This window comes from Elephantulus edwardii, unplaced genomic scaffold, assembly GCF_000299155.1.
Source record: "Elephantulus edwardii isolate Elephantulus edwardi_28Jun2011 unplaced genomic scaffold, EleEdw1.0 scaffold00132, whole genome shotgun sequence".
Lineage (NCBI taxonomy): Eukaryota > Metazoa > Chordata > Mammalia > Macroscelidea > Macroscelididae > Elephantulus > Elephantulus edwardii.
Genome location: NW_006399882.1, coordinates 892,392 through 917,055, shown reverse-complemented (window position 1 = coordinate 917,055; position 24,664 = coordinate 892,392). Strand labels below are relative to the sequence as shown.

General features: G+C 41.1%; 1 protein-coding gene across 2 annotated transcripts in view; it reads right to left on the bottom strand.

The window, feature by feature from the left end:
* The window catches only part of PTPRG (protein tyrosine phosphatase, receptor type, G), a 924,714-nt gene that overhangs the window by 273,834 nt on the left and 626,216 nt on the right, over window positions 1-24,664 (bottom strand). For both annotated transcript variants that reach the window (XM_006893832.1, XM_006893833.1), the window contains exon 5: window positions 634-729. In XM_006893832.1, coding sequence (XP_006893894.1) covers window positions 634-729 — 96 coding nt within the window. The remainder of the gene's footprint in view (window positions 1-633; window positions 730-24,664) is intronic.

Here is a 24,664-nt window from a genome sequence, read left to right as displayed (position 1 = left end):
TGATTTATTAGACAGTAAGCAGCCACTATCTATGGAAGGCTACAAAGATGGGCTGCTGTGTATGGAATCACCCAAGAGCTATGAACACTCACCGCTATCAATGCATTAAGAGAAACAAAGAAAGGATGGGAGTTCATAAAAGGCTTGGAAATGGTCTCAATAAAAACTTTAGTTACCATGGGGATTTCTGGGAGGGAAGCAGAAGGGTCTCTTTAGAGAAGTGACTGATGCTATTTATTAATCTGCTCACAAGTAATGTCAAATTTTAAAGTTGCTCCAAAGAAAACCACCTTTTTACATTTTTCCCCCCATCAGCCTCTTAATATGCTGAAGGAACCTGTTCAAAAACGCTTCAGCAGCGAAGTTACTTAGATGATAAATGTGTTCTTCAATCTGTGCACCAGTCAAGTAGCAATAAAATCAGAATAATTCATGCAAAACTTTTCATTATGTTTCTAAACATACTTATTTACATTTTAAATCACACATTAGACAATATGAAATATCTTTCATTTAGACAGGTGCGAACAAGAAAACAGATGCATTCATTAAACATGGAACAAATCGGTGAATTAAAATAAAGAGACTCGGAGAACTCTTCGGCTGAAGTGCTTCAGCCCACTTTCAACTTACTTGAAAAAATATGGCCATGGCTCCAATGATCCTGTTTTCAGAAATTGCAGTCTGGAAGCTGTCAAAGTCGTCTGGATTGTAGAAGAAAATCTGCATCTGTAAAAGAAATAATTGACAAAGTGTATTAAGAAAATTTTCATACTCACTTGAACATAGAGAATATGGCCCAGGGAACTTAGGTTCTCAGTAAGATTTCACTAACTTTGTTCATCCATTTGGACTTTTCTCTGGAGTATTTTAGAGCAAACCCCAGACATCATGTCATTTTGACCTTAAGGGACTTTAAAATAATACACATTTTATCACATAATAAAAAATGCCATGTAGTGGCCTAATGGTAAGAAACTGGGCTGCAATACAAAAGGCACATGGTTTGAATCCAACAGTTGCTCCAAGGGAGAAGGATGGGCAATCTCCTCTCTTGCGATTTACTGCCTCTGAAAACCCACTGGAAGGTCAGCTATAAGTCAGTTCAGACTTGGTGGCAAAGAGCAACGATAAAATATGAATTGTCCACATTAAATAGCACTAGTCTCATTCCCAAAGAGAGAGTACTTAGACCGACATAGTCTGTAGGGTCCAACGGAGAAAGATGGGTATTCTCCTCCCATGGGATAGACCGCCTCCAAAACCCTCCTGAAGGGTCATCTCTAAGTCAGCTCCAACTGCCCAGCAAAGAGTACTCACTCTTTGTGAGTGAGTGAGTTATCACTAAACCCAAGGTCATTAGGAAACGTCCTTATTTAGAAGCTAACATCCAATAAATAACTCCTAGAAGTGCAAAGTGAGATGTGGTCCACATATTACAACTGTTGTTTGTTGTTGTTATGTGTCATCGAGTCGCTTGTGACTCATAGCGACCCTCTGTACAAGAGCCCTAAACGCCGTTCTATCCTGTGCCAACCTCGCTGTCTCAAACACATTCATTCTCACCACTCCAGTCACAGAATCAATCCATCTCATCGAGGGTCTTCCTCTCCTGCACCGTCCCCCTACTCTCCCAAAGATGATGTCGCTCTCCAAGGAGCAGCCTGGCTTCACCCTCTCCAGAACAAACCTGTTTGTTCTCCTAGCAGTCAGTCCATGGTATATTCAACACTATTCTCAAGCATTACACAAACTTAAATGAGCACATCTTTACAAACACTCCCCACACTAGTAGGGAGAATTTGAAGTAGTCTGTCAGTAGCTCTGAGAAAGAGCCTAAACAGCATAATTTCTATCTACTCACAAAGAAATATTATGGTAATGACAGTAATAATGCTTTGCATTTCACAATTTGCTTAACGCTAACTTAAATTAAATACTTCCCCCTGCCCCCAAACACACACTTCATTCTCTTAACAGAAAATAAATGGTGCTTCAGGAAACTGATGTTACTTTGTCTAAGACTGAACAGTGGAGAACTCAAAATTCATTGCCATTGGGTCTGAATCAACTCCTGGGTGACCCTCCAATAGGCTTTCGAGGCTGTAAGTTGCAGAGCAGGAGATGGCCCATTTTTCTCCCATGGAGTGGTTGGTGGATTTGAACCCAGAGAGAGACATGGCCTGTGGGTTAGGATCGCAATTTCCTACTGACTGGACCGCCAGAGCTCACTAAACATCAGAGACGAGTCTGGATTGTAGGAGCTCTGCTGCCAATCTTTATAGAAGAGTGTCACTTTTATATTCGCCTCAAAACCTCCAACTCATTGCTGCTGAGCCGAGAGGTTTCTGAGGCTGTAAACAGGAGACAGCTCATCTTTAGTCTGAGGAGCCAGAGAGGCGTGGCCTTGGGGTTAGTGGTGTAACTCCCCGAGGACTAGGTCTGGAAGTGCAGATCAGATACATCAATACCATTATACAATTTTATTGCTGGAACACTCTCTGGTATTTAACAATTCAGAGAACTAAAACAGACCGCAGAATATCCTTTAAGAGAAATCTGAGAAATCACAGAGCTGGACTCCACTGTAGCTTCGTCACTCACCGAAACAGGAGATTTCAGGTAAGCTATTTTCTTAGCATCAGTTATCTCATGTATAAAATAAACCTTCTACACTTGATGGAATGGAATTAGGGAACAAACGAGTCAGTGTAACCACAGAGCAGACCTCAGGTAGAGCTCAAAAGAATATCATGGACATCAGGTTTAATGGTAACATTTGGCAGACAATTTAAAATTTCTCGCTTACAAGGGGATGCTACCGAATCTTCTGGAGTGACCCTCCTCCTTGTAGCAGGCTCCATCCCCTGGAACAGTAGTCCTCCTCCAGGGCTTGTTTTTGCACTTTTGCAAAGGGCATGATGCTATCTACTGTAATAGAAATAGCAACCACGCCCAGGAGGGAGTTTGGAGAGTAAACATTGAACAATTCTCAGGGGGAAAAGCTAAATCAGTGTAACTAGATGAACTACAGGTCAAAGGAAAACAGACTTGAGCTGACTTAATTAACCAACAAGATAAATCTATTTTCTATGAAAGGTGAAGTTAAGGGGCCCAAATCAGAATACTTTCTAAGAAAATCAGAATCCTGTGAGGTCAGAAGTCAGAAATGATGAGCAGATTCTTTGGGAGATGTTCTTTCTTACAGAGCATTCTTTTTCCTTAGATGAGAAGTCTCTCCTCAGTCTGACAGTTTCTTACAAATGTATTGCCTCTAGGTTTGGACAGCTTTAGACATCATGAGTTTATGCGAAGAAAAATTCATCTAATGAAGTCCAGATTAAAACCGTTTAATTCTGGATGAATTGATTTGGGTACAACACTATTAACCCAGGAAAGAAACTCCACACAAGTATATTCATTCAGACAGTTACACTTGCTTTTCTTTTAAAACTTGGACCTTTAAAAGCAGGTTCTTGTTAGGCTTTTGCCGTCAGCCCCTCCCTGAGCAGGGGCAGCATTGTTTAATGCATCAGCTGAACAAGATCAAGTCCTCTTCAAGGGCATTTTCATTTACAACTGGGTGAGGAAATGCATTTTCGGAAAACGCCTTTGAGCCACAGCTCCACCCATCTGGATAATAAATCATCTCCTATAGAGAACAGTAGCACCTGTCTGAAATATCAATTATCTTTGCCATTTCTCCAAGTTGCGGTCTACTGCATCATGTTAACGTCTAAGCTATTTTAAATGTGAGAGTAAATAAGCAGATAGGATGGTGGGCTGGGTGAGCTTGAACTTGACCTTTTTTTTAAAAAAAAAAAAATTTAAATTTTTTTTTAACTTGACCTTTTAAGGGAGGGCTGGTTGAGGGATTTCCAGAAATGCCCTTGGCTGCTGTTTATGTGGCTACCAAGGATTTTGAGTACTTCGTCCCATTTCCCTGTCTCTCTACAAGCCTCTTTCAGCCTTTTTAAAATGTGTTTATTTTTTAATAATGTGACTCAATGTGATGATATTTGTTGTTCTTGGATACTGACTTGTTTAGATACTTGTTTAGTTACTCATTTGCAAGGTTGATGGTTTGAATCTTTCCAGATAAACCACAGAAGGAAAGCATGGTGATCCACTTGAGAAAAACCAGCCAATGGAAATCCTACGCAGCGCCTCTGTTCTGACAGACATGGGTTGCCAAGGACTTAGCTGCAACTCAACTGGAACTAACTTTACAACTGGTTATTTTCTTTTAAAGTGCTAGTTATGGCATTACTTACAATCCTCTTCTTATAGAGATTCATGGCACACACAGCCAAAGAAAGACTGGCAAATCACGCTATCATAGATCTAATACCTGTTCTATTATTTCCTTTACCCAGAGTAACCAATTATTTACATTTTACTCCACCAGTGCACATGTTTTTTTCTCTCTTTGAGGGTCCACAAAGATACACATTTGTTTTCTAAATTATTTGGGAGTAAATGTGAGACAATATTCCCCTCGGCCACTAAATTCTTCAGTAAGTATTTTCTAAGAATAAGATCATTCTCTTACATAATCATAGTACAATTATTAAAACCAGAAGATTTCATACTAATACGATTATCTAATCCACAGTTCATTTTCAAATGCTGGCAAATGACCAGATAAAGTCCATTATAGATAAATTTTTGGTCCTCTATCCAAGATTGCATCGAGATTCAAAGCCCACATTTAGCTGTCATGTCTATTTGAACTGCTACTTCCCCACCCGCATCCAGCCTTTCCTCTGACATACTTTCTCTGCCTTTTCCTTTCTCTGATTTGACAGCGTGAAGTGAACAAACTAGTAATTTCTTAGAAATGAGGTCTGTCTCCTATTTTTCTCATGATTACATTCAGGTGACAGACACATTTTGGGCACGATCATCATAGTTACAATACTGTATCTTCTCAGAGCATCAAAACAGGAAGCTTATGATGTATATTTACCCTAAAATTGAAAGAGTTGATCTTATTCTCCAAATTAGGGTAATGTCTCCAGGCTTCTCCACCATAAGGTTACTAATAATGATCTTAAAATGAGAAAAAGGTATTCTGGAGAGGAGATAATTGGTGATTCTATCAATACGCTGTTCTTCATTCGACTTTCACACATTAGCTCTTGGAACTCATTGATGATTTTTCTAACACTGATGACTTGCAAGCCCCCACCCTTTATATTCACAAATGTTGTTTCTGTGTGGGGACTGGCTTTCCCTTCTCCAAAGGTTATTTATTCAATCATTTATAAACATATGAACGGATTTGAAATATTTTATTCAGTGGGTTGTAATCTATTATGATCTCTATTTACCCTGATGCTCAAATTGCCTAAAATTTTTCCCACTGGGAGAATTCAAAAGGATTCTTCTGTCAAAGTGGCATATTCTCAGTATTTATTTTTTGAGTTGTTATTATCTGACACAGTAACATACTCAGGTTCACCATGTATTTTTTTCCTGCCCGGCCCTCACTTTTGGCTCAAAATTTTCTAAGTGCATTCAATAGCAGAAAACTTTGGTTCCACATTAAAAGAACAGACTTTAAAGGTAAATTTGTCTGTTTCAAATAGGCCCCAACTTCCTTGCAAGAGAAGAAAAGCCAAATCAATGTTGGGTAAGTAAATACTCCGCCACCACGAAGAATATCAGGAGGCATGGATGCCTCTCCAGCCATGAAAAGAAACATGAACTTCAACTGAAAAGCCACTTGTAGGCGGTGTATACCAGCCAAGACACTCATGAAATACTTATGCCAAAGAGTTCAAAGCCACAAGCAAGAATCACAGGCTTGGATGCGTCATTTAACGCACCTTGTTGAATGGCAGACAAAGAAAAATCTCCAAGTGTTTCTGTAGCCAGATCAAGGAGAAAGATAACAAAGAGTAGCAAACGGCAGCTATGGTGTTCTCAGAGCAGAACTTTATAGAGGACGAATCAATTTGATTACAAGCCTCATCCTAGAGCAGGAAACATGAGCTAAAATATGGATAAGAAAAAATGTTTCACTTAATGGCAACACCACCAAGTAATGAAAGGGAAAACGAGCACTGTGAGAAAAAGGTTGACAGAAGTCATTACTCCTCTTATATTTAATACGACTATAGTTGCAATTGGATGTTTAAAAATATTCATGTGCCTGACTTCCAATTTGTATCACTCTCCATGCTAAACTGAATAAACAGGAAGCAACACATTTAAAAGCAAGAGCCTGTTATGTTATTATGAATGCTGACATTTTGATATTTAGCGAGTTCCAGTGGACTAGTGGAAAGAAGGCAGACTGCAATCTTAAAGGCTCACGGTTTGAGCCCACCTGCTACTCCACAGGAGAGGGATGGCCAATCTCCTTTTGTGCAATTTACTGCCTCTGAAGACCCCTGGAGGGTCAGGATGGATCTGTTGGACAGATCTGAGGACAGAAGACACACAACAATGGCTTCTAATTTGTATCATTCTCCATATGAAATTGAATGAATAGGAAGAAACAAATTTTAAACCAGGAACCTGCTATAATACTTTTTCATTCTGCAAATATTTAATGTGTCTCTTTTCTGTCAGGCACCATATTATCATTTATTAGAACCTCATGGTCTTCATTTTACTCTTACAAAAGTAAATTATTTCCAAGACTTATTACTTCCAAACCTAACAAAATGCTTAAGGAAGAGGGTGGGTTGGGATATGAAGCTAACAGAATCTTTCCAATTCCAAAGCTTTGGGTCTTCATCACTTTATTTGCATAAGTATATTTACTTTGTGACTTTTCTAGGTCAGGCAGCACGAAAAACGAAAACAAAGTGTGTGCTTGGGAAAACAGAAGTATCATTAACGACACAAAGTTAACATTATTTCTTACCCCTAAATGGCACATTTTGGTAATGTGTATGTCTACTTAATGCATGAGAATGATTATATGAAACACAGTATGAGTTAAGAATAGTGTGAGACACAACGTACACAAACTTTGTGAGCAAACCAACATAAAATTAAAAAAAAATATATATGCAATGAATGACAGGCGATGGTGTCTTGAAGGTTGATATTCTTAGTGTTGCATGTGTGTGTGCATAGTCAGAGCTCAATTCTCTGTAACAGCGCAGATGAGGAAGGGATGGATCCCAATAGTAGAAAGTCTAAGAGTGCTTTCTATGCAGATTTTGATTGTCCTTCAAAACACTTTTCAGCCCCCACACAGACATCCAGAAGCAAGAATGATGAAATATATATAGCTCCAGAGGAAAGGTATTCTGTTAAAAGTTTGTGGACATTTCCAAGGAATTGCTAGGTGTCTAACAGCAGAAGAATATCTAAGTAAATACTACAAGGAAGATTGGATGACCAAGACTCAGAGAAAGAGTAAAAGAGGGTGATGAAAAAGTCAACAGCAAGCCCAGCATGTTATTCTGCTGCTTTAAAAAAAAAACACAACAAGAACAATTGGTTCCAAAGTTTATATGGGAAGGTAAACATTACAGACCAGCCAATACCATACTGAAGAAGAGTGGAGTTAGAACCCTGACTCCACCCAACTTCAAGACTTACTAGAGAGTTAAGAGTGGTCATGACAGTGGTGCTGATGAAAGGGCCCTCAGAGCTGTGGAACCTCTACATCTCTTCCTCACAGACTATCTGTTATCTGACATTCTGTATTTATGACAATAGTAAAACATAAGTTAGTATTTCTCACATTAATAATGTATGTTTAAAGAGTAACAACTGCTGAGATATGAGGTGTGTAGAGAGTGTAATCCTCAGTATTGTGAGGACAGGGGTGACAGAAGTCTATTGAAAATGACTACAGTTGCTGCTGAATTTTTTAAAATATGCATATTCCTGCCTTCCAACCTGTATCATTCTCCATGTTAAACTGAATGAATTCGAAGCAATAAGTTTAAAAGCAGGAGCAGCCTGCTATATTATTATTAATGTCATTCTGCAAATATTTAGGGAACTCTGGTGGCCTAGTGGTAAGAAGCTGTACTGCAACCCCAAGAGTATTCAGTTTGAATCCACCAGCTGCTCCTCAGAAGGATGTAATAATACAGTTATGCGTCACAGGATGGGTCATGGTTCTTTCTGCATTGGCAGTTAAGGCAATAAAAGAGTGACTTTCCATATTGTGATCTGGTGTGGCCATCTTTAATTTTCACTGATATTTGCTTAATAACCTGGCCTTTGAAGCCTAACTATTAGATGAAGCTGGTTGTGCAATCCTGAAACAGATCCAGACAAATATAATTAATGGATCATGGACAAAGGAATGAAGAGAAGTCAATGGAGAAAGGATAATCTTTTCAATAAACAGTGATGGAATATCTATTAGTCTACATGAGAGGGGAAAAAAATCTTGACACAGAGCTTAAAAAAACTAAGCCAAAATGGATCACAGATCTAAATGTAAGATGAAAAATGATACAACATCCCGAAGATGACACAATAGAAAAATCTAGATGACCTTGGGCTTAGTGATAACTTTTTAGATAAAATACCAAAAACACAACCCTTTTTTTTTTTAAAAAGATGACTTTCATTAAAAAGAAAAAGTCTGCTCTTCAAAAAGTACCAGTAAGAGAATGAAGAAAAGACAAGCCACCGACTTGGGAGAAAAATATTTGCAAAACATGTCTGATAAAGAATTTTTATGCAGAATATACAGAGAACCTTTGAACTCAGTAATAAGAAAACAAGCAACACAATTAGAAAATATGGTAAAACTCTGACAAAAATGTCATTAAAGAAGATATATGAATGGCAAATAACCATATGAAAATGCCAACAACATCATACGTCATTGTTGTTACTTGTTACCACTGAGTCACTTATGACTCATGGTGACCCCAACTGTGTCAGACTGGGGAAGAAGTCAAATAAATATGACAACTACCAACAATTCAGGACACCCTACTGCATGTCTCACTCCCTGTAAATACTACGTATTTCCTTCTGGAATGATTGAAATGAATAGGGGCTTTCAGGACCCTTAGCAAAGACAGTCAAATGATCAAGTAACAAACACTACAATGAGATCCTTGTTTTCTCTAGAAATAAATAGCAAAATTAAAAGCAAGGAGGAACGTGGATACTTAAAAATGAAGGCATCTGACTAGATAAAATGCTCCAAGAGATATCTTCCAGGTAGGATTCCATTAAATAGAATTGATACTACTATTCATTTAATTTACAAGAACTTTACATCAATTTCAATATCTGGTCTAAAATGTTAACACTAATAAAACCTTTATTCACTTAAGGGAACTCTGGGAGCTTGGTAATAAGGAGTTGTGCTGCAGATGCAAAGGTGCACAGTTTGAATCCACTGCTGGTCTATGAGAGAAAGATGGGCAATCTCCTCCCATGTGATTTACTGCCTCTTACAAACTCACTGGAAGATTCGATATGAATCAGTTTCTACTCAACAACACAGGATGATTCATTAAAGTTGGGAAAAAATATTCAATAGGTATGATCTAAAACACAAATATTCTAAAATTATAAATTTATATTGGGGTTTCATTTTTGTTAGTAACAAACAGTTTTCATTCTCAGTAACTTGAAAAGTTATTACTGCTATATATCTATACTTAGATATGTTGTTATTTTGTACTGCTAAGTATACTATGAATAACAGACCTGGATCCTGTGCTATCCTCAACATTTCTAATACATATAAGTTCACTGCTGCAGTCACCATGTTAATCTACCTCATTGCAGGTCTTTCTCTCTTACACTGACTCTTCTCCTTTCCATGTACTGCTTTTCAGTATTTTGGAGAGGTCTCAGACAGTAGACTTGCCCAAAGCAATGTGTCCTGATTTTCTGACTGTTGGTACCAAGAATGTTGACTGTGGATTCAAGTAAGATGAAGTCATTGACAGTTTCTATCCTTTCTCCATATAACATGATGCTGCCTATTGGCCTTGTGGTAAGACCATTTGTTTTCTTGATGTTGAGATGAAATCCACATTGAAGACTGTATCTTTGATGCTCCGTGGCAAACCATTCAGCAAGCAAGGCTGTGTCATCTTCCTAACACAGGTTGTTGATGAATCTTCCAACGATCCTAATGCCACTCTTCATAGAATTCGGCTTCACTAATTATTTGCTCTGCATACAGGTTGAATAGGTATGGGAAAAGGATACATTCCTGGCATACATCTTTCCTGATTTTAAACCATGCAGTGTTCCTTTCTTCCATTTGGACAATAACTTCTTGATCTAGGTAGATATTTTGAATGAGCACAATTAAGTGTTCTGGGATTCTAATTCTTTTCAATGTTAGCCATAGTTTGTTGTAATCCACACAGTCAAAATGTGTCTGCATAGTCGATAAAACACTGATATTCTTCTGGTATTCTCTGCTTTTAGCCAGGATCCATCCGACATCAGTAATGATATATCTCTGGTACCATGGCCTCTTCTAAATCCAACTTGAACGTCTAGCAGTTCCCTGTTAGTGTACTATTCCAGCAATTTTTGAATGATCTTCAGTATTTTTCTTGCATGGGGTATTAAAGAAATTATCCAATAATTTCCACATTGTTTTGGATATAGATATATCTATATATAGATATAGGTGAGATGTGGTGGCTTAGTTGTAAGGAGTTGCACTGCCAACCCAAAGGCACACTTTTGAATTTACCAACTGCTCCATGGGAGAATGTCGGGCAATCTCCTCTCCTGTGATTTACAGCCTCTGAAAATCCATTCAAGTGTTAGCTATGAGTTGGTTTGAACTCAACAGTACAAAACAACAACATATAGAACACTGTCGTTATGTGCCATTGCATTGCCTGCGACTCATAGTGACCCTATGTACAAGAGCCCTAAACCCTGTTCTATCCTGTGCCAATCTAATTGTCTCTGATACACTTAACCCTCATCCCCTAGACACTGAATCAGTCCATCTCATCGAGTGTCTTCCTCTCCTGCACTGTCCCTCCATTGTTCCAAGCATGATTTCCCTCTCCAAGGACTGATTCCGCCATGCAACTTGTCCAAAGTATGTCAAATGAAGCTTCAGACTCCTTGCCTCCAAGGAGCAGCCTAGTTTAACCCTCTCTAGGTTGAACCTGTTTGTTTTCTTAGCAGTCCATGGTATATTAAATACTCTTCTCCAGCACCACAGCTCAAAGGCATCGATTCTTCTTCTATCCTTTCTAGTCATTGTCCAGCTTCCCAATGCATAGCAAGTAATTGCAAAGACCATGGCTGTATCAGGTATACTTTAGTCTCCAGACTGACATCATTGTTCTTCAGTACTTTGGAGAGGTCTCTGACAGCAGAATTCCCAATGCAATTTGTCTTTTAATTTCCTGGCTGCTTGTACAAAGAGTGTTGATTGTACAGGCAAACAAACTGAAGCTGTTAATAATCTCAATCTCTTCACCATCTATCATGATGCTGCCAGTCGGCCCAGTGGTGAGAATCTTTGTTTTCTTGATGTTGAGCTTCAAACCATATTGAAGGCTACAATCCTTGACCTTCTACGGCAAGCACTTTAGGTCCCCCTCAGTTTCAGCAAGCAGGGCTGTGTCATCTGAATAAGGCAGATTGTTGAGTCTACCTCCAATCCTGATGCCACATTTCTGCTTAAATAGCCCAGCCTCCCAGATAATCAGTTCTGCATATAGATTGAAAAGATAAGGAGATAGGACACATCCTTGACATATACCCTTCCCAATTTTGAACCATGCAGTGTTTCCTTGTTCTGTTCTGATGACCGCCTCCTGGTCCAAGTATAGGTTTTGCATAAGCACAACCAAGTGTTCTGGGATTCCCATTCTTCTCAGAATCAGCCACAGTTTGCTGTGATCTACACAGTCAAATGCCTTTGTATAGTCAATCAAACACAGATAGACATTCCTCTGGTATTCTCTGCTTTCAGCCAAGATTTATCTGACATTAGCTATAATATCCCTAGTACCACAGCCTCTTCTAAACCCAGCCTAAACTGCAAGCAGTTCTCTGCGGATGTGCTGTTTCAGGTGTTTCTGAATAAACTTCCACAAAATCTTGCTAGCATGTGATATCAATGATATGGTTTGATAAATACAGAACACTGTATGGTTTTAAATCAGGAAAGGGATATCTTAGAGTTAGGTGTATGAATCTTTTTCTCCATACATATTCAATCTATATGCTGACTAAATAACTGAATAAGCTGTACTAGATGAAGAATTGTGTCAATTTAGGATTGGAAGAAGACTCATCAACAACCTATGCAGATGACACAGCCTTTCTTTCCAAAAGTGAGAGGATTTGAAAGACTTGTTATAGAAGATCCAAGACTACAACCTTTAATATGAATTACATCTCAACATCAAGGAAGCAACAATCCTTACCGTCAGATGAACAGGCAATATTGTGATATGCGACTGAAGTTATCAACAATTTAATTTTACTTGGCTCCACAATCAAGACTCACGGTAATAAAAGTCAAGGATGTGAAAGATGTATTGCTCTGGGAAAATTGGCTGTCAAGGACCTCTCCAAAGTTCTAAAAGAGCAAGAATGTCAGTTTAATAACAAAGCTGTACCTGACCTAAGCTATTGCCTTTTCAGTTACATCCTGTGTATCCTGTGTATATGCTGGACAGTGAGTAAGGATAACAGAACTAGAACAGATGTCTCTGAATTCAAGTGTTGGAAAAGGGGACTATGGACTGCGAAAAGAACAAACAAGTTTGTCTTGGAAAAAGTGCAACTGGGCTATTCCTTAGAGGCAATGACAATGACATTTTGTCTCAGATCCTTTGAGTATGTTGTCAGGAGGGGCCAGTTCTTGGGAAAAGACATCATGCTGGAAAAGGTGGAGCGTCCAAGAGAGGAAGACCCTCAACAGGACGGGTCTGGAACAGTATACTGACACAGAGACTGTAACAACAGGCTCAAGCGTATTAAACACCATGCGGACAGTGCAGGAGAAGGTAAGGTTCAGATGTGTTGCTCATAGGGTTGCTACGAGTCTGAATCAACTCATTGACAACTTTATATACAAACACACACACACACACATATATACATATATATTTATATATGTGTGTGTGTGTGCGTGCGTGCACTTATGTATAGATATTCTTATTATAATACACTCAAAACAAGAAGTAAGCCATATGGTCTTTGGTTGTTTGAATGGAAAATAAAGGACTCAGAAGTATCTGCACTCAATCTGAATGACCAGTTTCAGGAAGCAGAGTAGGTGCTAAGATGGTCATAAATCTAAGTTACTTGATTCCTCTAAACAATATAGTATTGCTACTCTAAAACAAGGTGTGCTAACCGTGACTTTCAGGTCTAATAAAATATACTGCCTGTTCTTGTAAATAAAGTTTTATTGGCATACAATTATGACCATTCTTTTATGCACTATGTAGGGGCTGTCTTCATACAACATTGGTAAAGCTGGGGAATCTGAACAGACATGATGACACTCAAAGTCTGAAATATTTAATACCTGGATGTTGACTGAAAACTTCTGCTAACCCTTATGTAAAAGCAGAACAAAAATGAAAGCCCACAGAAATTTAAAATGCAGAATGCTCCTTCTTAATCCTACCTTCAAAGGCCACTGCTGCTTTAAAAAAATGTACAGATGTGTATTTACATTAAACTACAAAGAAGCCCCGGATTGGTGCAAAGGATCATTCCTTGAAGGGCTGGCAGTTCAAAACAGACCCAGAAGTTCTTTCAAAGAAAGGCCTGGTGAACAACTTCTGAAAGGGCCCAGCCTCGAACACCCTGGAGGATGGTTCTAGTTAACAGTTGCAGGCCATCATGCCTCAGAATTAGCTCAATGGCACTGACTTTGGTCCATTATAAACTGTTCTGCAACACACTCATTCAGAGCGTCTTTTAGCTTTGCATTCTATCACCTCCCTTCACCTCTTCCTAACAGGTTCCTCATTGGAGAATATCACTCCAGTTACAAGCCAGGAAAACCATTCCGGGTGGTACTAGCTGGACATCTCTGAATTGTACATTGAAGACATTTAAGGTTCTGGGTCCCCTCTCCTAAAGCAGAGAGGACATTTACATCATAAGATTGCTGTAGTAAAAACGTACAGAACACTATGCTTTTGATAAAGAAGAATGAACTAAATAGCTCTCATTACTAATTAACTATTAGGATGCATCTTATTACTTTCCTTCATGACCAGAAGGGATATGTAAATTAAGGGGATAAGAAATGGCATCCCAACATTGCAATGAGCCAGGCCACAAGAGGCACCCAAGAAACCCATGTGTGGGCTTCACCTGGCTTATCCAGGGATGATATTTTTAGTACAGGGCTCAAAAGAATAGCAGGTATTTGGCACCTTTGCAGGCAAGACAGCATTTAAAGAAATATCCCAAAACAATGTCTTTAAACAATATCATTAATCACAGAGTATGCTAATCCTTAATTATTTCCACTCATCCTGTAACATGGAATTATCATCAACTATTTACAGCAGGCAATCACATTTTGGGAGAACCACCACCAGAAGTGCACAGTTGGGCTGTGACTCATACACAATCAGGTGCCTGGACGTTTTTGGGATTCCTTTTAAAAATCTCTGTGTGTAACTTGTTTATTCTGTTCTAGGTCTTTTGATTAGTTTGGTTTTCAGAATTTCTGGTTTGGTGATGCATCTGAATAGTCAAATAAAGTTTGGATCTTTTTCCCTTTTTTTGTACTTTTCTCTGGTGGACCCAGGGAAGTGGCGTTTTCCGGTGTATGATTCAGGAGTTAGTTTTGCAGTTTGCAAAGGTGAGCATAGATGAGACAGGTTCAGCTTCTGGCTCTCTGCAGGTCACATGCCTTTATTACACAGTCTGAAAAGAGTGCGGAAAGCTAGCGCCCTCCCATTCAGTAGCTGCTCAACCCTGGAGAAGTTACTCACTCCCTCTTAGCATCAGCATCCAGAGACGTACACGGAGAAGAAGAAAAGCATTACTAATGTTTGCTGTAGATTAAATACTAAATTAAATCAGTTCCCGCCATAGCTGACCCATTATTACTGTCTACCATTGAGTCAGAACTGACCCTCCAGCGGGTTTTCAGAGGCAGCTAATCACACAGGAAGAGACTGCTCATTCTTCTCTTACGTGCTACCAAATGAGTCACTGGGTTTTAAAAAATTAGTCAAAAGAGGGGAAAAACAAAACAAAAATGAAAAATTATTTAGCAAAAGGGCTATTTTCAACAGCCCCAAAGTACAACTTAACCAAACAGTAAATGCTAATGGAACGGATCAATAAGTGTGACATAGTGAAGACCTACTAGAAGGTTCTAACAAGCACCTACCCAAACAGAGGAATGACATAAACAATGCTGAACCTAATATAAAACAGGCGAGGCAGACACACAAATGGATACAGTGTTTGATTACATTTGCACAAGGGACAAAACTAGGGACAGAAGGCCTCATCTATGCAGCAGGAAATCCACTTGGAATCACCTTCACAGAAACTGTAAAGAAGGTTTTGTTGGGGGTGGGGGGCAGTATAAGTTATGTTCTGTTTCTTTTTTCTTGATCTGGTTGTTAGGTCAAAAGGCACAAAAATTTATCTGGCTGTATACTATTGGTGATCTTTCTTTGTACCTTTTACTTCCATAATATAGGAAAATGCCTTGAGTTCTTACAATGGAATAAACACCAATGCCCGTGAGAATGAGTATTATGTGTTCACTTAGCTAGGCCACGCTGCTGTCGCTGGCTGCCATCGAGTCCATTTTGATGATGGTCTCCCGGTGTGTCTTAGAAGCAGAACTGTGCTCTTAACCTTAAAGTTTTCAAGTTGTGACCTTCTGAAAATAGATCACCAGGCCCATCTTCTGAGGTGGCCCTAGTAGATTCGAACTGGCAACATTTCAGTTAAGAGTCAGAAGCTTAATGTTTGATCCACCAGGAATAGAATGAATCACTAATCTAGCATCAGGTTTATAATGAATCACTAATCTAGGTGTTGCTATAAAGGCATTTTTATAGATGTAGCTGATATCTAAAACTGACTATCACTAGAGGTCAGAGATTACCCTTGATAATGGATATGGGCTTCATCCAAGCAGCTGAAGGCTTGAAAAATGAAAGCCAAGGATTCCTTGAAGAAAAATATTATGCCTCCAGATTGTAGGACCAAATCCTGTGTGAGTTTCTAGCCTTCAAGTCAGCCCTGAGACTTGTCAGTCCCAAAACCGTGTGAGCTATTCTTCAAAATAAAAAATGTGTGTGTGTGTACATGCAGATTTGCGTCACTTAACATCCACAGTATGTTCTGTGCACTATGCTGTTATGTGACTTGGATGTTGTGTGAAAACTGTATTAAAATCTTCTGGAAATGGCTTCCAGCTGTCCTCATGACAGGTGTTGCTGGTAGAGGAAAGGAGAATGGACGGTACCAGTAGAGGCAGCTGAGAAGGGTGATGGGAGTGGAGACAGAGTAAGCAAAAAGAGATCCAACGACGCCCAGCCCTCCTTGCTGCAGTGCCGACCAGAGTAGCAGGACCAGCCTGGGGCAGGGAGCCCCGTCTCCCACCAGGCAAGGCCAAGTCCTCTTAAGGAAAAAGACGGCCCATCTACACCCCTACCCCACCCGCCCCCGCCACCCCACCGAGCAGCTGGCTGATCCAATCGGCCAGAGACATGCCGCTCTGTGGTTAGAAGCACAGCACGATATAGACTAAGCTACCCAGAGCTCCTTTTGAAACTATCAGGGAAACATTATAAAAGGAGAGCTGCTTTCTGTTTAAAAAGGAAAAGAAAAAGAAAAAAAAGAAAGGTGTACAGAGCCAAAGGCATATAGGTGGTCAGAAATAGCCCGAATAGGAAGCACTGCCTACCTATATATTTTGGCCCTACACACACCCATACCCACCTCAGCTTCTCAAGAGCTTGACTGACAACAGTGTAATGTCACACAGAAACGGAGCTGCGCCAAGTCTGCCTCCCTGCTGTACACCCATTTGATATAGGTTGCTCTAAGTTAGGCTTAAGACAAGATTGAATTTATCTGGTCCCTGAAGCAAGCTATGGTGATGATCCCTGGGTGTGTAGAATCATTCGAGTCTAGGACCAAATATCAATTTACACAGAATAACACTGCTTTTTCTTACCTTACACTCACATGCAGACCTTGCACATGTTGCTAAGAAGTAGCCTTACCCATAAAAGACGTCATGATGGCCGCTTAAATGGATCACATAAAGTTAACTATTTTACAAGAGTTAATTCCTTTAACTCTTATTGCCACGCTCTGAAAATACTATTATTTCCCTCTTTTGACATAAAAGGAAATGGAAGCTAAGATACTGGAAATTGTGGCTCAGAGGTTAAAGATCTGGAATCTAAACCCCACGCATTTGATTTCAATGCTTGCACACCCAATAACTGGCAACATGCAGCGTCCTGGTCAGAATTACTCTGAACAATAAGAACCACCCATTGGTTATGAGGAGGGGCTTGCTAGTCCTTGGGAAAAGGTCATCATGTTGGAAAAGAAGAGTGAAAGACAGGAAGACCCTCAATGAGAAGGCCTGGCACTGCGACCTCAAGAGTGGGCTTGAGCAGCATCAATGAGGATGGGGGAAGGAAGGACAGGGTTTAGACTTGCTGTTCACCAGGCCCCTATGAGCCTGAGTTGAACCGACAAAACCTAACAGCATTAGCTAGCTAGCATCCTCGATTAGTACAACCAACACTGAATCTGTGGATCTTTCTTACTCTTTATTACCAGATGGAGGCTTTTGTTCTCCAATGCCCAAGTGCTCAACCAGTAGCCAAACAGCTGGTTTTGAAGCCACTCCAGTCACCTTGACATTGAAAATGGAACATGGTTCTCTCCCAAACACAGGAGTTGTCACGAGTCAGAGTTCACTTAGAGTCGGCTGGCATGGCTTTTCCTCGGATGAGTTGCCTACAGGATCCCAGCACAGGGCTTCTAAAGCAGAGCTTCTCCACCAGGGCTGATTTTCGGCCCCAGGAAAAAAGACAGCATCTGAAGACTTGGGCGCTTGTCCTGGGACCTAATCACTAGAGGTCAGAGAGGCTGCTAAACAAACATTTCACAAAACTCCAGGCAATGCCCTGCCACCCTCTTCCTGAGAAGAATGACCCTGCCTAAAACTTGGGTGGTGCTGGAGCGAGAACCACAGGGGCATGGAACACAGTGCAGAAGATGGTAAAACACTTCCATTTCCCACTACTGAACTGAGGAGGGCTGGCAAAAGCTACCAGAGATGGGGCTCAAAGACAGGGGTGGGGGAGATTGCCCCTACCCACTGGGCCATCACTTCAAGAGGGCTTGCCCTTAGTCTCTGGGCGGCTGTAATTTCTTTCTCATTAGAGGATTTCCTTACATGCAAAGCTGTTGCACATAGGAGGCTGCTTCCCAAGCTCCATGGAGCCCGTACCTTGAACACAGGGCAGGGGGAGGGGACCCGCGAGCATCTGGAACTCATTTGTATTTCAAAACCGCGAAAATAACCACCGCAGTGTTTGGGCTCTTTGTAATATGAAACTTTTTAGAAATTGCTTTGTACTTGGGAGTAACAGCCACATGATTCACCATGAAATGAAGTCTGGAAAATCATTTTGGATAAATGGACCTATAAATTCAATAGAATTTCCATGACAACATAGATGGCAACACTCAACCACAAATAAAAGGTTATAAATCATTCAAAACCAACGAGGACTCAGCAATGTGTCTGCCGTTTCGATATATAAGAAACCTGAAATCTAGTTTATTTGTTACCTATTCACCCAAAGTTCCCATTATAGTTCTTTCCTCACTTTTGCGATTGTATTTTTCTATCTCATAATAGGTTTTGAGGCCATGCATTTGCAATTAAACTTTAATGGAATTAACACAGGTGCAGACTTAGTAGTTAGGGAAGAAGAATTGATGCCTTTGAGCTGTGGTGCTGGAGAAGAGTATTGAATCTGCCATGGACTGCTAGGAGAACAGACAGGTTTGTCCTTGAGAGGATTAAACCAGGCTGTTCCTTGGAGGCAAAGATTCTGAAGCTTCGTCTGACATACTTTGGACATGCTGCAAGAAGGGACCAGTCCTTGGAGAGGGACATCATGCTTGGGAGGGTGGAAGGACAGCACAAGGAAGACCTTCAATGAGATGGCTTGATTCAGTGACTGGGGTAAGAGGGGTAGGTGTATTAGAGACAATAAGATTGGCACAGAATAGGAGTGAGTTTAGGGCTGTTGTACACAGGGTTACTCGACGGCACTTAACAACAATAACAGCAACAGCAAGAAGACTTAGTGGTGATGCCAACCCTTCTCTCAGCCAGCGGCTCCAAGGTGGCTTGTGCAAGAAGACAGGAATTCTTCATCTTGTCTGGTAAAAAGGCCTTTTGGCATAGGCAGCTAGCCTATGTGGCCAAATGAGGGTCCTCGTAGGAAACAGGTTTTTGCAAAAACATTTCTGAAAAGACTGCAGACCAGTCTGGTGGCTTCCCATCTACTTCACAGTTCTAGGAATCAAAACATCTCCCTAGGACAGCACATAAAATTACCTTCATGAAGCATCTGTGACTTTAGTTGGATTGGGCCTCTTCAAACAGCTCTCTGCTCTTGGGCCGTCTGTTTATTTCCTTTGGAGATTCTTTACGACGACCTCTTTGGGTTGCAGCATGCTACTATTGACCTCTCCCACTGGGAGGAAGGTGTTGGTCCAGAGCTAATAAATGCATGCTGCTGTCACGTGCTGTGGAGCCGGAACGAAGCCGGAACTGACCCTCCAGCACGCAAGATTTTCAGGGGCTGTGAATCACGTGGGAGAAGACTGCTCACCTTTCTCCCTAGAAGCAGCTGATAGATTTGAACCACATGTTTTGGATTGGAAGCACAACTTCTTACCCACTAGGCCATCAGAGCCCATTAATAAGCACATTGTTGTTGTTGCTGAGTACGGTTGAGTTGGAAGTGATCCATACCTGAGCCTCCAGTGGGTTTTCAAAGACAGTAAATCTCACAGGATGAGATGACCCATCTTTCTCCTGTGGAGCAGCTAGTGGATTTGAACTGTGTGTCTTTGGGTTCGAAGCTCGATTCCTTACCACTAAGCCACCTGAGCTCCCTAATAAGCACATAGTCACAGCAAAACCAACCACGTTCTGTCCTGGTGACTCTGACTCATGGCGCCCCCATGTGTGACAGAATGGAACTGCTCCATAGGTTTTTCTGGCTGTAATCTTTGCAACTATATAGATCATTGAGGTTTTATTCCATTAATGCCAATGGGTAGGGACAATCCACCCACCTTCAGGTTAGCAGCAGAACACCAAGTGTTTGTACCATCTAGGAACATGGAAGGCATTCATTAAACACCTGTGGAATAAAAGCATTGAAGCCATTTCTTGGATGGGAGGAAACACATTGATTGCACTGTTCCATCTATACCTTGTCATTATTACGTCTACAGCTAACCCTTTTAGGTGGATGGATGGTAGAGGAGAAGACAATTGACGGAGTTGTAGCTTACCTTTCAGGAAGAGTTGTACATCTCCTGAAATACTACACCAAAGGTACACGTGTGCTCTGGACAGCGTATATAATTTATCGTCAGACAAACGCATACTGCTGGCTATCATTAAACACTGAAAACTCTTCAAGACATTTTTGTCCTAACCTAAAGGCTTTCACCAGAATCTTCAAGGGCTCTGCAAGCCAGAGGGGTTTCAAATCATGGCTATCAACAAATACTTAACATGTCCCCAGGAATACACAATGCTTCCCCTAGAACAGAGACACAGAGGTGACTCAGATGGTCCCGCACAACGGGCACCTACCATCAGGTCAGCCCCTGGCTCATCGTAGCCCTGGGCACAACAGGAACACACCTACTGTCTGGTCTTGTGCCAGCCTCACGACCTGCTGCAGATCTGACTGTCAGGATGCAGACGCTTTTCACTGGCTGGATTTTGGAAGCAGATTGCCAGGAGTTTCTTCCTAGTCCATCTAGTGTGGAAGCTCTGTTGAAATCTGCTCAACATCATGCTGTTCCTCAGGTGAAAGCTGAGGTGGTGGCAGTTCACTGGGACACTGTGTACTTACAGCAGAACAAAACCCTGCAGCAACTGTTTTAGATCCATCTTCTTTTTTTAAATATTGGTTTATTTACAAAGTTCATATACATTGTTTTTCACTCTGTATACATTGAATTCTTTCATCGTTAACATTGAATTCTCACTTGCTCCACCCACTCCTCCTTCCACCCATCAAAGTGTGCGACCCTACCACTGAGGGGCTTCCTCTTCCTCTCTCTCAGTGGGAGCGTAACTCAGATTTCCTGCATCAACAGTGAGAGTTCTCCTTGAATCACTGGAGGTTACATTACTTATACTCTAGTCACCAATCTGAGGGAGCTCGGGTGGCTGAGTGATAGGAAACTGGGCAGCAATCCCAAAGATGTTCAAATCCACCACTACTCCGCAGGAGAAGGCTGGGCAATCTTCTCCTATGCAATTAACTGCCTCTAGAAACCTGCTGTGGGGTCAGCTGTGGGCCAGTTCCAACTCAACAGTACACAATAGCCAACAATATATAAGAATTCTAATCTTTCTACAGGACTGCTGCTCCTGAATTGATGGATGCTTCCCCTCACTGGATGGAGCTTCTCTTGTCAAATAGTTATGTTTTCGAATATTAGCCAGAGTTGGCTTCTAATTCACCCATAGTTACCTTAGAACACAAGCCTTGAGATCTACACTTGGAAGGTCAGGGACATTAAAAATCCTACAGAATAGTTCTTCTCTGACACATGTGGGGTCACCATGGATGAAAAGCCACCAAACAGCAATTAACCACAAAGACAGTAAAAACTAAGATCCCCACCCACTTCCTTGTAATGCATGTTCCCTTTTGTGATTTGAGGGGTGCTCTCAGGAATTAATGCTTGGCCACAAGTGTAGTGTACACACACACAAGCACACATCTGCAGCGTCATTATTTCTGTCAAAATGAGAAAATTTAGAATGAATACAGAGTACAGGAATTGTTCAAATAATCTACAGAGGGAGAGGAAAAAGATGATTTAATAGGGAAGCACATCAAGAAATCTCCAAGATATACTGTTAATGAAAAAAGAAAGATGCAAAACAGTGTAATCACATTTGATTTTGAAAAAAAAACCCAAAACTGCATGAATATATGTGTACATTAAAAATGATAAGAAAAGGTGATATTTTAACACACACACAACTTAAAAAAACAAACCCCAAAACAAACCCAACACATCCAGTTGGCCATGGAGTTATTTTAGACTTATGATAACCCCATGCTAAGTCTGACCAGAACCATGCCCCATCAAGGGTTCAATAGCTGGTAGCTTAGTGACTAAAGAATTGGACTGCCAACGCAAAGGCAGGTGGTTTGAACCCACCAGCTGCTCTGCAGAAGAAAGATGGGTGACCTCCTCCTGTGTGACAGCCTCTAAAACCTGCTGGAAGGTTAGCTATGAGTCAGTTGTGATTACATGGAAATACAAGAGAGAAGTCTGGGTTGTTTTTTTTGGTGGGGGGGAGTTGGTATTTATTTTTAAAGATGGATCACCAGGCCTTTCTTCCAAGGCATCACTTTTGGACTCAAATTTCCAACTTTTCAGTTAGCAGCTGAGCATATTAACTGCTTGCACCACCTAAGGATGCCCAAAGTACAGCTGTCGTTACTTGCCATCAACTTGGATATCACGTACAGCTCACCCTCCTGTGAGTTCTCTGAGGTCATAAAGTGCACGGAAAGAGACTGCCTGGTGGATTCAAACAGCTGGCCTTTGGGTTAGCAGTACAACTCCTTATATCTAGGTCACCAGAGCTCAGTTAGGCCAAAGCAAGTAACAAACTACAAGTGGTGAGAAAATCTGGATGGATATGGAACTGAGAAGGGTGACAGGTTTCACTGCAACTCTTGAAGGTACTTGCTGGCTCTAAACAATAGCTTATCTAAGGAGAATGACACCAACCCTTAAAATAAAAGAGAGAGAACACAATGAACTCCCCTTTAACTACCACACAGCAGCCAGGAAATCAAGAGACGACTTGCATTGGGAAAGTCAGCTGTGAGGGACCGCTCAAGAGTTCTGAAGAGCAACGATGTCAGGCTGGAGACTAAGGTGCACCTGATCCAGGCTATAGTCTTCACAATTACGTTCTATGCATCAGAGAGTTGGACAGTGACTAGGGATGACAGAAAGATAATCGATGCTTTTGAGCTATGGTGCTGGAGAAATGTGTTGAATATACCATGGACTGCTAGGAGAACAAACAGGTTTGTCCTGGAGAAGGTGAAGCCGGAGTGCTCCTCGGAGTCAAGGATTCTGAAGCTTCAACTGACATACTTTGGGCATGTTGCAAGGAGGGACTGGTCCTTGGAGAGGGACATCATATTTGGCAGAGTGGAGGGGCGGTGAAGGAGAGGAAGACCTTCGATGAGATGCATTGATTCTGTGACTGGAGTGGTGGGAATGAGTGAATTTGAGATGGCGAGGTTGGCACAGGATAGAGTGGCATTTAAAGGTCTTGTACCTAGGGTCGTTATGAGTCGCAAGTGACTCGACGGCACACAACAACAAACAACAGAAGACTGTGGAAATGTAACAGATTCATCTAAAGACCCAACTCTGAGCACTAAGCCCCTTTGGTGCGTACTGTCACAGAATGCATCCATCAGCCCCCAGCGACAGAGGGCACATCACAGGGGTGTGATATCCCATCATTCCTGGCTCAGCTTGACACCACTCACTCCTCACTCCTCTGTCAGCACTGAAGCAGTGCAGCCCACAAAAAAAAGGGGGGAAGGGAGAGGAAGGTAGACACTCAAGCTTCCGCTCCCAAACCAGCAGATTATTCAATTCATTTAACATAGATTCTTTGCCTACAGTGTATTTATTTAAATTAAGTTTCCCACCTACTAGCCATAAAATTATAGTGTGTACACTTCTAAAGTACTAATTCTTCCAGACCAGGGGTTTGATCACAAAGACAACAGAGAATGAGCAAATAACACTGTCCAAAGCTGGGTAACACACCATCCCTGCTGCTGGGCTGGGAGAAAGTGGAAATTGGGCAAGGTTTAGGGAGAGGCTTTAGGAAGTGGTTGAAAGGCTTGGAGGTGATGAGGACTGAGCCTTGCCACTATCATTTTGATAATATTTCATAATTCTCTATGCTGAGTGGTTCTCCTCTTTGCCTTTGGAGTTTGAAATCCTGAAACTAGAGGAAACTTTTTTCCATAGAATGGAAGATAGAACATTAGAAACAGATGTTCAAGTACTCTGCTTATTGGACACTAAGGCTATGAACGGACAGCTTTATGAACTTGGGAACCAGTTATACAGGAAGTCAGATGCTGTTACTGGCTTAGTCTGGATGATGATGTCTGAAAAGCAAGCTTCAGTGTGAAGACTAAAACCCCAAAGGGAAGAATAAGAGTGACACAGGACTTCTCTGATGAGCTCAGCATGCTCTTCCTCCTCATTATTGTCATTGTGACATGTATATATCAGAGATGGGGCAAGTTCACGTTCAGGTCTATAACACGGCAATGAAGCAGCTTCTAAAACCAACTGAATGGTCTGACAGCCAACTGAGCAGCATGGCTTGTGTGACTTCCTATGCAAAGGAACGCTACGTTAACACAATGTCTAT